Here is a 15,667-nt window from a genome sequence, read left to right as displayed (position 1 = left end):
TTTCATAGCAACATAAAATAGATACAGCAGTGATGTGAAAAACACAGCTCATATGGACAATAATCACATCTATACTGAAAAAGTACTATAGTTGCATTAATGTTAGTTTGTAAAAAAGAAAAACAATACGCCTTCATGCAGATGTTCAATGGATACTAGTGATTATTAAAGATCCATGTAGAAAACTGATCTTTAGAGCATGACGGCTCTACTTTTTTAGATTGATGGCATTTTAAAGGGAAATTTACTATTTAGGGCTGTTTTTTAACATTGTATGACAAGTTTCCTTGCTCTTTATCCTGCAGGTCTGTCATTTTAACAAATATCCAACTTTATATTTTGTCTACCATTGCTATAATGGAAGAGCAGGGTATAAACTACATGCTTTGCAATTTGACAGGCATTTTTTCTCTTCACTATATAAAAAAATTCCCCCTGGTGCAACACACATGAATGTGTCAGCAATAGGCACATAGTGACTCTTCTATGTTTTAGGGCTCTGTATTAGCAAGAATCTGTCATTTTTATCCAATATAATTTTCTGTAACAGACTGAAATTCAGGCAATATGGCCAGTTTTAATCTTTTCTAAGGGTTACTAATAGTTAATAGATCGTCTAAAATATGCATGAATTTAAGTTTTAAAAATGACTTTTTTCTTTTAAAAAAAAGATATAATAGGCTGGAAATTTGTGCTAATCAGTAACAAATAACATCATATCCTAACTTTCCGTTTTCATAATTCTTAGCAAAGAAATGCATTTTTCTTCACAAGTGAAAAAAATGTTTATGTAAAAACTTGAATTCAGAGTTGAAACAGAGATACACAGAACTGATGCAGTATCTGAAAAAAATAATCCACATTTTGTTCCTGTTTTCGCACTGAAAACTTGCTAGGTTTTCCTTTTTTCATCAAGGCACTAAAGTAATATCTCTCTTCATATATTGTTAATATCCTCTACAATCAGTACCTCTAAAAATGTTTCAAAAAGCTGTACACTGTTGTTCTAACCCAGCAGCGGTGTATTTTAAAGAAGAGTTACTACAGAGTAATTATTGTAAGTTTGTCAATGTTGTTCAGAGCAGGACTTGAAAGGCGCATCTACACCCAAAATATCTTCTCTGGTAAAATAAAACCTTTTACCTTGAGCTTTGTCCCCTTCAGTCCATCTTTTGAGCCAGAGCTTCTTTGGTTGATGTGTTATGTCTGGCATTGATCGGCCTTTACATCCTTTTGTCAACGGTGATGCTGACTTTCTTTTCTCAGTCCTGATAAAGCCTCTGTATTGATTACAGAGCAAAAATGGTGACGATCCTGTGGCTCTTTGATGGCAATGTGATGAGTAAATTTCTCTAGAACAATTTCAGGGACCTTATCGCTGGATAATGATATCAGTTCTTATACAGATTAAACTTTATTTGCAATTGATGAGACACAGTAACATTATATTATTAAATTGGATCCTGGAAAACATTCAAGACTTTACAATAACAGTAAGATGCTTACCTACCCTTGAAATATATGTCTTTCATCTTAAACAAAATTCAAAAAAGGTTCAGAATTCAAGGTTTGATGAACACCTCACAATAAAACTTGCTCTTTCCCATGGTTCAAATTCAAGTAGTGTATTTTTGACTCTGAGGGCTTTTTCTGATTTGTTTGTCCGGCAGAGTTCTCATCTTTGTTTTACTCAAAGGAGGTATTAAAAATATTGAATATTTTAGTTTGAAATAGCCAGGACACAGTAACACCAGTTTAAAAACAACAGTCATAGAATGAAGAAAAATGACTGTTGGTTTCTCACATGGCAAAAATCACTCCTTGTGTGTCCTCATTTGACTTTTATGAGGTTTTCATGCAAATTGGGTAAACGGTAGGTCAGACCTGTTTTCATTGTGTGTCACTGCTGTTGTTTTAGGGAGGGACGGCCTACACAAAGGTGTGAAGTTCGAATGTTATCAGGCCAACACAGCCTTTTGTTTAAAAAGGGGTTGAGCAGGGTCACTCTATCTTACATGAAAACATTTAAGCCCTTTTAAGTCCTTCATCATGGTTTAATCTGTGTTATTTTATCTTTGCTCTCTTTTAGGTGTGGCTGGTAAAGTAAGACAAGGCCGAGGACTGCTCCTCCCTCACCCCCTCCCTCGCTGTCCTGTCCAGGATAGCAGAGACTCTGTTTTATTTTCCTCTTTTATTTTTAATTTTCTTCTCTGACACAACCCGCAACCGTGTGAATTCATGATCACATGACCGTGGATATGGACGCAGTCCTGTCCGACTTTGTCCGTTCCACTGGAGCTGAACCAGGATTGGCCAGAGATCTGCTAGAGGGTGAGTTTCAGAGTATCACCTGTTCAAAGAGGAAACATCTGAAGGTGTATATGTTACAGTCACTTTGTCTCTATTATAATTTTCTTAAAGTTTATATCCTCAAAACCTGGGCCCTACTTTTACAGTGTGGAACTAAGAGACTAATAGGTGCAAAAAGCTTTCCAATTTTCCAGGAAATCACCCCAGCTGGCTGCTTCATAATGGGCTTTAATGGCAACAGTGTAATCCTTGGAGGCAACTCCTCCCAATCAAAGTCAGCCTTTCAAAGTGTTTGTTTTCCCTACAAACATTTTACAGAAACATGAAGCCAAGCTCCCTGGTTCTATCACAACAAACTTTGACTAAAGTTTCACCTATGACTTTCTGGAACAACTCATAAGTTGAAAGACCAGATAAGTAAGCTTAGTAAGTGCAATTCTGGTTGTGAATGCAACAAAGGTCAGATACTCCCACTGAAAATAAATGTGGAGTAATTACTTCCTGAAAGCAGAATTGCGACAAACGTCATCTGGTTTGTTGTTCCCAGCTCTATGTTGACAAACCTTAAACTGATGATTTGTCTCCAGTATTCCACTTGTTAACAGTTCACTCAGATGCTCAAACATTTGTGTGTTTTTGAGTGAGCCTTTTCTCTAATCATTAGCCATCCCATTTGGGCTGACACCCTCCAGTCATTTGGCTGATACATCAGCTGATAAGCTCTCATCCGAGCAAAATCTTACTGTTTGGACAATCAGAGAAGAAGATAGAGGGTGAGAGAGAGCACTAAACTTGACGATTAAGAGAGCAATTTTTATCAACAGTTCCAAGCTACAACATTGCTAAACAGAGAGTACAGTGTGAGGACAACAGCACTTTTTTACTGGTGCTAAAATAAGTAAACATAGCTTGGGAAGATTCTGGGTGAAAAAACAACAGTTTAGAAGTAAAAGCGAGTACAAATGCGTCTTGCATATGGTACAAATTAGACAATTGTCTAATTTAATTGTTTTGTTGTCGATTGGTCTGAGGGTGGGTGTAATTTCTGTGGACAAAATTTTCTTTGGTTGAATACATGGGGGGGAAAGAGACAGCTCTGCCCACTCAGGGATGATGTTTCTGGGGGCATAATAGAGTATCATTCCAAAAGTACAACCAATGGTGAACCAAGAGACATTACAAGCTGAAGATAATAATTCCCTGGGTTGCAAAAGAAAAATGCAAACACAAAACAACTGAGACGACTTTAAGATTCATATCAGGACTTCAAATTGATCACAGGAACTTGTTTGCAGATATTTATCAGTTCTCTAAACCTGCTGGTGAAAAACAGTAAGGAAAGGGCAAGGAGAAATTTGTTTTGTTTTGAGCATCTGCTCTGAAAGTGACACTCTTACTTTAAATGAGACCTATATTTCTGTTTAAACAGAAAACAACTTGCTCTTCAACAAAAAAATGTGATGTCTGTAGTGTGGGGATCCTGTCCAAAATGTTGTGAAATGTTGTGTCAAACACTTTAAACAACAAACTTAGTCTCTGAGGAGGCAAAAAACAAGCTCTTTCAGCAGCTAAACACTTTGATCTGGTGCATCTATTGGATGAGTTATGTTGTAGCCAATATGGCCAATTTAGTAAGTGCCAGGTGAAGCAATTTGCTACAGCATTTCCCATCATTCTGAACTTTAAAGTTATGTTTCTGTGTTTGTAGCTTTGATGATTTAATGCCGTTTTAAGACATTGAGATGTTATAATTGGGATTTATCAGGGACTGGAGATTATAAATAGACTAAACTACCTCAGGCTTATATATCAGATCATCAGAAATAAAATAAAGAGCAAAATAAAAAGTTATTCAGAGCCCGTTGTGTGGAATTGAAGACAGATGTGATAGTAGACAAACATCCTTTTATCGCTGTTGGCCTTGTGTAATAATATACAGAATGTCCTGAGTCACCAGGTATTTAAATGATAAAAAATAAATACCATCCAATGTAAAGTGCTAAGAACCTTAGGCTGAGAAAAACTGGAGTGACAAGGAACAAGAGGTCTGCTTTTAATCCAATCAGACTTAATTGTATGAAGTTAAACTTTCAAAACAAACTCTTCAACAATTATTTCTTTTTAAAATCAGTTAATCTTTAATCTTCTTAATCTTCATCCTTTATTTTAGTCTTTGTTGGTTACATCACTCTGTAAAGAGTAAAGAATAAAGGGGAGGGGATGAAGTTGGCAGCTTGTGATGTTATGCACAGCAGCTAAATTGACCGCTGTCTCAGTCAGTGCCTCCAGCTTGTAGCAGTTAATTAGGCTTTCATACACTAACAGAAGGAAGGTATAGCTGGAGTCAACAGGGCTCCTGTTGCCTAGCAGCAACACAAGTTGCAGATAAGAATATGGGTTAAAAATGTAATGCAATGCAGTGAAGAGCAGCGAGCCAGCGAGCCGAGACGTGCTCCAAATTCTGATATTTACCCAAGCGGAGGAATGTGCCAGTGGCCTTTACATAAGTTAAGACAGCATATAGTTGCACTGACTGGTGGTAAATATTTAAACTCATTAAGAATGTGTCATTTACTTGACTCAGAAACAGGATTCTTGTCGTCACGCTGGACCTGTTGACAGATTTGGTTCCTTTCCCTGTCTCTGTCTGTGAGTGTAGGCAAGAACTGGGATTTCACCGCTGCCCTCAGTGACTTTGAGCAGCTACGACAGGTGCATGCTGGGAACCTGACGTATTCGTTCGCAGAGGAGAGGAACTATCTGCCCCCAGAGAAGGAGATGGCACGGGTAGGACGGCCGGTTCTCCAACGCCAAGATGAGGTGGTGCAAGGTGAGGACACCAGCAAAGGGACATGTTTTGATGTTGCATAACACAACAACTGGTGGATACACCAGTGAAGTTAAATACCAGGTTTATTAAAGGATTTTACGCTAAGGCCAAGACAATTATCATTAGGCCATGCAAAAGTTGCTCCTTCACACATGTCCCTCACAGTGGGAGATTGTTCTTGTTGGATGGGGAAGGAGGGTCTCTGGAGGCAAGAAAAGTTGCAGCAGAAGTCAGTTTAATGTTTGCATATGGCAGACAAAGCAACAGAGTCTAATGCCAAATGACAGTTACTGCCCTTATATCAATGCTACATGTAATTAGAGGTATCTGCAGTATCACATAAAGAGTGACAATAAATTCTTGGGAGTAAAAAAAGACTGTGAAGGAGCTCAATTATGTCCACAAATCTCCGTGTGGTTTACCCAGCATTCATGAGTTCTAACTGTCAGCCCCTCCAGTTTCACTACAGTCTGCATGAGTTCCTCTGTCACACATGCCCTTCACAGCAGGAGATTTTCCCTGGTTAGACGGGGGCACTAGGGTCTTGGTAGGCAAGACGTGATGTTAAAAAGCTGCCAAAAAATTCACATGTGAAAGATGAACATACAGGAAACAGCTCTGTTACACACAAAGAGATGGGCTTGCAGCTGTTGCAGGATATTAACGTCATCACCACACACTGGACACTTGAAAAAATCCAGATAAAGTGAGGGTAAAAATTTCAACCATTCACCTTCAGTCACCTTGAAAATATTAGTGGTTTGTGCATGTGTAAAAAAGCAAATTAATAGCTTTAGTAATTAAAAATGACTGCTGAAAGAGTGCTTCATGTACAGCGACTACATGTCACTCAGAAAGTTGTGAGTTATTTAGCAAGGATTTGTGTTTTAGCATTAGCATTGGTGCTAGCATCCTGGCTAACAGGTACTTCATTCTGGAGTTGAAAAGTGTGTCTAACCATTATTGAGTTCTGATGTTTAAGTTATTTATTCTTGCCACTTTGTAACCACTTTCCCCACCCATTTTGTGCAACAACCATTTGCCACTCTTCATCAGTTTTGCTTACTTTTTGCCTTCTCTTTTTTTTTGCTATTGTTGCTTCTGTTGATCCATTATTGCCACTATTAACCCCCTTTCACCACAATTTACATCCATTTTTGCCAAATATAACTGTTTTTCACTATTTCTTATGCCCATTTTTGCTATTTTTAACCAATTCCTTTCACTTTTTACCATTTTATCACCATTTACTCCCATTTTTTTCACTTTTAAGTCTTTTTTTTTCACTTTCTTTCTATTGTTGCCTCAGTTGATCCATTATTGGCACTGAAACCTTTTTACCACTTTGTATGCTCATTTTTACTTGTAGCCCACAATTGCCCTTTCTTCCAATTTTTTTGGCCTCTGTTATCCTTTTTTTTTTTTGCCACTTTTAACACATTTCTGCTATTTTTAATTGGCATTTAACCACCTTCTCTGCCCATTTTAACCCATTTTAATTCTGTTTTTAAGGAGATGTGTTTATATTTATAAGAAGGCTATATGCTGCATCACATTTGAATACAAATATTGTTGCTTTGATAAAAATGGTTATTAGTCAGGTAATAAAAATATGGTTATCAGAGCTGAACTTTACAATGGCCCATGATTTTGCAGACCTCCTTGGACCCCCACTTTGGCTTGGCCCCAGTAGCCCTCCCCTTTAACCCCCTTATGGGCGGCCTTGACTACAGCTGTAGTCCTCTAAGCAGACAGCCAGGGTTGACTACGGCCTTCAATTCCTTTCCCGATTCTCTGTCCCTGATTTCCTACTCCATCTGTCCTGTCTCTTGAACAAGTCCATAAAATAAATCTCTGAAGACAAAAATAAAAGCTCCTGACTAGAGACTCTGAGTTGTAAACTATGCTTTTTCAATTTTTACCCAAATAATAAAAGTCCACCAGTTTTCTTGCATAACTGTGACAAAAGAAACCTGCTAAAGTACACTTATATGAACCTTTTCTGTCCTTCCTCTGCCATTGTCTATCAGCAGCAACAGAAAAGCGCCTGTCGAGGGGTATTTCGCACGCCAGTTCAACCATCGTGTCCTTGGCCCGCTCTCACGTCTCAAGCACTGGAGGAAGCAGCAGCGAGCCGCTTTTGGACACGCCCCTGTGCACTTTCCAACTACCAGACCTCACCGTGTACAGAGACGACTTTCGCGGCTTCATCGAGAGGGATCTTATAGAGCAGTCCATGATGGTGGCTTTGGAGCATGCAGGTGAGAAGAACTAGACACATCAGATAATATATCTTAGCTTGAAATGTTCAACCTTTGCCCATAACAGCTAAACCTATAAATTTAGAATACCTTAAATGTAGGTCCACGATTACTAAGAACAAACCATTTCAAGGCTAAAGATTTCATTACATTCCAAAGGGATTTCCACAGAAGACAGCATGAAATGTTCTAGTGGTAAAAACATGAGTCTGAATGATTTTTGCTTGACTTTTATGAAGTTGTTTTATTCTGAAGGTTGTGATAGTTGGCTTGCTGCTCCACTCCAACACTGCTGTGGCTTACTGCAGCACATTAATACTGCAGCACTGAGCTGCTTCTCTTGGTGTTAAAAATATGTGTTCTTGCTGTGAAAAGTGAAAAATATCTATAGTGCTGGATTTTCAGGAAGTTGTATCTACCTCTTCCATCACATCTAAAAATGCTGTTGTTAGTTGAACTGAGAACTGCTTGATTATTGCAAAAATCCTAATCAAAATGACTTTGATTGACAGATCGATATTATCATATTATGCACCATTTTGAGTTAATTTTAAATGATTATATACATTTTTCATGTTACCTTAAGATGCAGCCTAAAAGTTATTTTGATTTTTCCAGGTTTGACTCCTCAAAACCAAAGTGGATCCACATGACAGGGGTTATTAGGGTTTAAGGATATCTTTGCTGAATACTCATCATTTTAATTGGGCACAAAAACCTTGAGTTTTCTTTAAATTAATCTTTTTGTTAACCAAGATTGACTGCCTTGCATGTCCTTTAGCTCTCTCACTTTTCAAACAGCCAGAGTACGTGATGAGGATTCCACTGCTCCTCACTTAAATTTAAGTGAGAGCTATTTTTACACTCTGAGCTGTAAAGGAAGGGAGGGAGCAGTGCATTCTTTTCACATGACAAAACCTATTGACAAAACGGGTGCTACATGGCATTTGGCCCAGTAATAGTTTAATATCTATTATCTTGTGTTCATGATCACCAACATTGTTATTGAATTCAAAACCTGATCAATCACCCAGCACTAAATGATGTCATTATGTATTAGTTTCAGGAAATCTAGTTTCCTATGAAGATCTGATTACTTAAGGTGCCAATAAAACACAAAACAAACTGTTCAAATGGAGATAACAAATCTTGTAGAATACATTTTCATTATGAAACTACAACTTCTCACAAAGTAAAAAGAGATCAAATAAAATTAGACATTATTAAGAAATCTGATTACTATGTTGTAAATATTGTCATATTTTTAATTTCATAGTATTTTTATCTTCTGAACCAGGACTGAAGTACCTTATTTAGTTACTTTTTTTGTATCTATGTCCTCTTGAGTGGCAGTAAACCTTCTTGTTCTTTGACTGTTTAAACTCTAACCAATACATGATGGAGAATATGAGGAAATTTTCACTCAGTCATTATGCAACATCATAGCCTCTGTCTTCAAATGAAAAGAGAAGGTCAGCCCAATCTAAAGAAACAGATAGATAAGATCAAATAAAGGAAAAATAATGCCATACATGGCCCAGCTTAGACTTTATGGTTGCTGAAGAGTAGAGAACATTGTTAAGGATAATTGTAAAAACAACATGTCCTCTCTGTAGCACAGAAAAGTTGTTTGGACCCTGTTTATTTTCTTACATGGAAAGTTCTGCTGTTCTGTTTTGGATTTAGTCCTGTTCCATATTTGTACTACAAACAGGTGAGTAAAGTTTTTCCTGTTTTTCTGCAGGGCGTCTGAACTGGTGGACTAAAGTCGTCTCGAACTGTCAGAGTCTGCTGCCGCTGGCAACCAGCGGAGATGGAAACTGTCTGTTACACGCTGCCTCGCTTGGTGGGTATCGCACACCTTTCAAACACGACCTCTGCACCGTACAGGTTCACACTCCATTAACGTTCATTAACAGAGCTTCATTGTTAGCTTAAGCACTAATTGCATTTTACAGTGTAGCAGAGCATATTCATTTAGCCTCTGTGGCCCACTGAGGAGCCATAACCCAGGAAATTAATAATGTCCTAACTAATGTACCGACATTGTTAAGGCCCTTTGAAGTGCTTCATCATGGATAGTGGATTTGAAAGTCATATTCATGTGTGTAACTTGGGCTGTGTTAAGATATTTGTAGATTTAAAGCAAAAATAGCTACAGGATTAGTCCTTTATCCATCATTTAATTGATTGTATTTTGCCATTCAATAAGACAATATGTCTTTTAAATATGATGATATGAAAATGCTAAAAAAACACCCAGATTTGTGCACTGCTTCTCGATCTCTTACCATTTAAAAGGGCATTTTCAAATTTGTCATGATTTTTCCTTCTGATCTAGGTATGTGGGGTTTTCACGATCGAGATCTGATGCTGCGAAAGTCTCTGTATGCGCTGATGGACCACGGCTTGGAGAGAGAGGCACTGAAGCGCAGGTGGAGGTGGCAGCAGACCCAGCAGAACAAAGAGGTCAGTTATGAAAGGCTGCACCTTTCTCTAGGTCATTTCTGTAACTCTGTGGTGACTGTATGAAGAACGTGTTGGTGAGGATGACTGTGGAGTTGTGAATGCAGTAGTTTGCCCCCTTTGATGAAAAAAAGGAGGAAAACACACTGGTAGGGTTTCTGTTGCCTCCCATGGTAGCCAGAGCCAACAGTGCTGCAGCTGCTGGTGTATCTGCAGTCTAACATTTCAAATGTCACATGCAAACAGCTCAAAAATTGTTGATTATTTTCGTATAATGATAACTCTACAGCTTTGGGTTTTGTAATTGTTGCTTAAGGCTGTTTTCTGAGCTAAGGGATCTGTTTGAGGTCAATACGGAAGCTCTGCAATAAACAGATTTTTGAAGTTTTTTATGTTTAATTTAGGTAACACTGTGTGTGATTGTCCAAATTCTTTGATATGTTTGTTATTGATGTCATGTTTGACTAACAATGAGCTTTGGTCTATATGACAAGTTTCTAATGCATATTACTTTATCTGAAAGTGGGCTGTGTCCTATATTTCTGGTGCAAGTAATATACCAACATAAAATGCTGAGACATGCCATCATTTGCACAAGAGCTCCCTCCCCCATCTCACACTGCTTGTGACCTAATGGACCTACATATGTTTTTGAATGCAAAGTAGTCAAAGTCAAAACTTGCCATTTAAGTGTCATTAATGGAGTTTAACTATTGATACTCAGTAGTTAATTCCAATTTTAAAATCAATCATTTAACAATCCAATTTTTAAATGTTTAGTTTCTGTTAGCAACATCTGCTTGTCTCTTTTTCTTTTGTATATACTTTCACATTTCATCTATCAAACCATCAACATGCAACTCAAAATACAAAAAGCATAAATTCCATGCACTTTTAGATGCTTTTAATGATTTACTTTATTTATTGCGTACAGCCAGCAGCTGCTTCCATGCTCAAAATAAGCTGGCATTGTAAGTGATGCAGACCATGATGAGTACAAACCTGACACACCAGATAGATTTGTTTCACACATCCATCTGAAAAACTTCCAATAGACAGTGTTTGGGAAAGGGCAGAGCCTTTGAAAAAAAAAACCCTAGAGGGTGATTGGATGAACATTCTGTCTGTCACATCTTTACGGGCCCATCAGAGCAACAAAACACGTGACGTCGTCACCCCAACTGAGGTGTGCGTGTGCAGCTACCGAGGAGTAAACTCCACACAGAACCATGGCAACTGTACACATTTCAGTACACGACTTTTGTCGTTTCTGAAAAGAAAACAACTCATTGCTGTTCTATGTTCTTCTTTTAATGAAGAAATTTCGTCAAGTTCTGATAAAACTGATGCTATAGCAGCATCCACGCTAATCTCTTCCACCATAATTACGCCGGCTTCTTGTTGCTGCTTGCTTACATCACGACTCCGCCTTGCCCGAAATTACTGCCCCTTGTCGCTGATTGGTCCTGTCACTTTCTAACCGAGCCCAAACGGTTCAGATGGGAGCTTTGCAAGATGGATTCACCAGTGAGAAACACGAAAACGGGCGAATCAATCTGCTCTGCAAGGTTAGATAATTACACCACTTATAAAAAACAACTTAACATGTTGTGGGTCTGAGCTTCATAACTGTCACAGTTATTCTAGGCTTGGAGCTCAGCTACACTACCAGTAGTGAACAGGACAGGGCATTTCATATCTTCTGCTATCCAAATATTTCTTGTACTTGGAGTCCAGTTTGCAATTGTTTTTTATGGTTTATTGAATTTGAACATCACTAACACTTCTCTACCTCATATGCTGTTTTACTCCTGTGTGCCATCTGTGTTTACATACAGCCCTGCCGTCTCATGCACTCTTAAGGGCATAAATGGGGTGTTTTTTTTTTTTTAATGCAAACTAAGAAAACCTCATTTGAACCCTAATTGCTCCACTGGAGCTGCTCTGCTGAGCTTTTCTTTACTACTAAATGTAGGACATTACTAGATGTTCTGCAGGCGAAATGAAGCAGTGATTCAGAGCAAAAACAGATACATAAACAGTTTTCTTTTGTCCATGCTTGGAGGTTTAAACAGGATTTTGATGAGTTTTCTTGCTACAGTGTGAATGACAAGGGTTTATAGACCCTGTCCTCAATTTTCAGTAGTGTGTTGGACAGGGTATTTAATATCCTCTATTGGCACTAAATATGAAATTAAACTGGCCTCTTTCATTTGGTTCTAGCAACACTATTGCTCTCTAAATACTTCTTGCACTTGGAGTCCAGTGCGGGATTCTTTTTATTGTTTATGACAATTTGGACATTACTGACATCCCACTACTTCCCTTCTTGCTCCTGTTTTCCTTCTGTGTTTGCACATTGCCCTGTAGTCTCATGCCTGTGTATGGGCATTAAAAAGGCATTTTTCCCCCTAAGAATTAGCAAAAATGTTTACTAGCACATGGCATTCATCAGTTTTCAAACACAGGTGCAATTACTTCAGCACTTTAAGTCATGAATTTGGTGTAGGTTGCTCTACGAAGAACAGAAAGTCCGGCTGTCTCCAATTAAAATGTTGGTGAATGAGGCTCAATGAACCAATAAATGGTCATGTAGGAAGATATTTTTCCCTCTGAGAGATCCCCAAAGAAACAGGTAGTATTTTATATGCCGGAAAGACTTATTTTACAGTGTTTGGTTGACCGGATGCAACATTTTGAGAGCTGTTCTCCTGCTTATTTACATGCATGAGGATGACAGCATATCAGAAATACAGTCCTATGTTACTCCACCCCAGACTAAAATACAAAACCATTGCAAAGCATTAATACTCAACTCATAATGGAGAAAAAGGACAGAAAACTGAAAATATTAAGGCTGCATGAACGAAGACTTTAGTGCAGAGCTGTTGTGGTGGATTAAATTTCATCTTGAGTAAATAAAGCTTTATTTATACAGCACTTTTTAAACACTGGGAACAGAGTGTCTCCCTAACATTCATATAAAACAAATCAACTAAATCAAAAACCAAATTAGTCTTGACATTCAACTAAAATGAACGAAAACATGGGTGTGCCTGGTAAAAGATCCTTTAAGTACTCATACAATAGTGCAGTGAATGCTGTAATCACAGTGAATTTAGAGTTTGCTTTGCAGGTTTGACAGTTGTTTGTATTGATTTCCTTTTCTTTGCCTTATCATAGAAAGGTCACATCAGTTCACTGTCACACTTTCTCGTATTTATTTTGTTTGATTGTCTTTAAAAGAAGATAATCTCACTTTTACAGCTTGATTACTTAAGACTGCATCAAAACTAACAGCGGCTGTGAGATAACCTTATCATCCCCTGCTGTTCAGCTGTTTTATCATTAGTGCTGGTATCTACACCTACTGCTGTTACTCTTTATCTGAAGCCCATGAAGATACACTTTTAGCGCTGTTTGCACCACACTTTACTCTGGCTTTCAGAGGGTCTTCAGAGCTCTTTTATTTTCAAACAACACAAATACTTTTCTCCCTATGACAGCACACAAAACAGCGCTCTAAGTATGTTCTCCAGAGTTGTTTTCAGGCAGCAGGCAGACTCCCACAGAGGAGATGCCACACGAATGACTGCCCACAGCTCAGTCATTCCTCAGCAGCTACCACAGAGGTGTCCTCAGCTAAATCTTTTGAACCCTAATTGCTCCACTGGAGCTGCTCTGTCGCTGCCCTGTGAAGCTTTTCTTTTCTAAATGTTCTGCAGGTGAAATGAAGCAGTAATCCAGAGCAAAACAGATACATAAACAGTTTTCTCTTGTCCATACTTGGAGGTTTAAACAAGATTTTGATAAGTTTTCTAGCTACAGTGTGAACGACAATGGTTTATAATGACTCTGTCCTCAATTGTTAGTATGTAACCTTGTGGTAAGACGCCACAACGTCAGTGCATGCTTTTGTGACATTTGACACTCCCTGTCTAAATGGCAAACTTGTGTTTGTGTCCTTCTCCTCAGTCTGGCCTGGTGTACACGGAGGAGGAGTGGCAGAAAGAGTGGAATGAACTGTTGAAGCTGGCCTCCAGCGAGCCGAGAATACACTACAGCACCAACGGCACCAATGGGTGAGCTCTGACTCGGACAATGCAGGGCCTGTTAGCCCGGCACGCACTCAGTCACACTCATGTTTTTATTCATGAACAAACAACTGAGCTCACAATCAGCACCGAGTTGCTCAGTCAATCTGCTGTTTATAGTAAAAAAAAAAAAAGGTTCAGTAGGTTAGAAAAGCTTTATTATGCTTACTTTTTAATGTAGATGTATGTTTGATTGTGTTTAATAATTCTAAACATTTTTCTTTGACGTATCTTTCTTGGTATGTTTGTGAATTCTGTTTGAAGCCCAACACAGTGTGACTTTAGTTGTAAGTATAAGTCATAAGGGATCCATTAACAAGATAGATAACAGGTTGCAGTCTTCTTGAAGCATTTATTTTCCTGGTTTTGCAACATAATAAATAATTATGTCTCTGTTGTTGTCCTCAGGGCGGAGTCGTCCGATGAGCCCGTTTATGAGAGTTTGGAGGAGTTTCACGTCTTTGTCTTGGCTCATGTCCTAAGGCGGCCCATCGTGGTGGTGGCGGACACCATGCTGAGGGACTCAGGAGGGGAGGGTGAATATCTGCCAGACACTGCGAAGTATACGATATAGACAGCATATAACATACGAAGCACTTAATTGTCCTCTTGGGGAATTTGTCTTGGACTCCAAGTGCTACAAGCACCCAGCCACCATCCCAATAATAATACTAATAATAATTGATTACAACAATACGTAGCAACAGTCCACAAATATACACAATATATACATGGATTAGAGCGTATACCAATAAAAAAGAATGTCCAAAAGGGAGTAAAAACCCAAGTATAATGTGCATACTCCTACTGCAAAAGATGGGATAGAAATATTTTTAAAAAGCAATAATAATATAGAATAATATCAGCTCAAGTTTACACATAAAATATACTAAAAAATAGCATCAAGTGACCAAACTGTTTCCTAGACAAAGCACAATAAAAAACAAAAAAATCGTCGAATTACAGGATCATTATGATCTGGTGGCCTATTGGTTAATTTGCACCTCCATGTACATGTTGAAGCTGGCTGCCTGGGTTCAGATCCAACCTGTGGCTCTCTTTTCCAACTCTTTCCACTGTCCTTTCTGAATGAAGGCATAAAAGCTCAAAAAAAAATATATATATATTCACAATGTAAAATAATGTTTATAAAATGCACCACTGGGAGTGTATTTTTTACACAACTTCATTATAGGTTCTTTTCACATGACATAATGAAGCAGTGGAGAACTGCCCTAGGGGGGCAAGTAAGGATTTCTACATAGAAAATGCTACCAAAAAGGCCATGTTTTAAGCTGTTTACAACAATTCAAAGTGTGAAAATATAAGCGTTCTTTTTTCTGAGGCTACTTTTGTGCCCCGAAAGTAGTGAAATATGATGGGGAAAAAAATAACATTTTGACAGGAAATCCTTCTCTTTGAAGAGATCCAGATCATATGGCTCAGCTCAGCAGAGCTCCCAAACAGCTCTTCATTTGGTAACAGTTTGGCTTTTTAAATGTCAATTAAGTAACAACAAACTGGCATCAAAACGGGAGCTAGCTACAGTAGCTCACATTAAAATGCCATTTTGTAGCACAGGCTCGTTTGTGAATGGGACACCATCACTCTCTCTACTCATTACGAGGATTTTTTTGATATGTTAAAGGGGCTCAGCTAGCCTCTTAATTCAGTACTTAGTAAATTGTGGTGCTGATCCCTACCAC

At 38.4% G+C, this 15,667-nt stretch overlaps 1 protein-coding gene across 4 annotated transcripts in view; it reads left to right on the top strand.

The window, feature by feature from the left end:
- otud7b (OTU deubiquitinase 7B) overlaps positions 1 to 15,667 on the top strand; it is a 68,540-nt gene that overhangs the window by 35,003 nt on the left and 17,870 nt on the right. For 2 of the 4 annotated variants that reach the window (XM_041792948.1, XM_041792947.1), the window contains exons 2-8: positions 2,090 to 2,331; positions 4,970 to 5,140; positions 7,174 to 7,401; positions 9,146 to 9,247; positions 9,743 to 9,870; positions 13,843 to 13,949; positions 14,370 to 14,497. In XM_041792948.1, coding sequence (XP_041648882.1) covers positions 2,247 to 2,331; positions 4,970 to 5,140; positions 7,174 to 7,401; positions 9,146 to 9,247; positions 9,743 to 9,870; positions 13,843 to 13,949; positions 14,370 to 14,497 — 949 coding nt within the window. In that variant the 5' untranslated portion in view covers positions 2,090 to 2,246. Of the gene's footprint in view, positions 1 to 2,089; positions 2,332 to 4,969; positions 5,141 to 7,170; positions 7,402 to 9,145; positions 9,248 to 9,742; positions 9,871 to 13,842; positions 13,950 to 14,369; positions 14,498 to 15,667 lie in introns of all 4 variants that reach the window. The other 2 variants (XM_041792946.1, XM_041792945.1) reach the window with 1 other exon arrangement.

Source organism: Cheilinus undulatus, linkage group 8 (genome assembly GCF_018320785.1).
Source record: "Cheilinus undulatus linkage group 8, ASM1832078v1, whole genome shotgun sequence".
Taxonomy (NCBI): Eukaryota; Metazoa; Chordata; class Actinopteri; order Labriformes; family Labridae; genus Cheilinus; species Cheilinus undulatus.
This window is presented reverse-complemented; position numbering and strand designations above follow the sequence as displayed.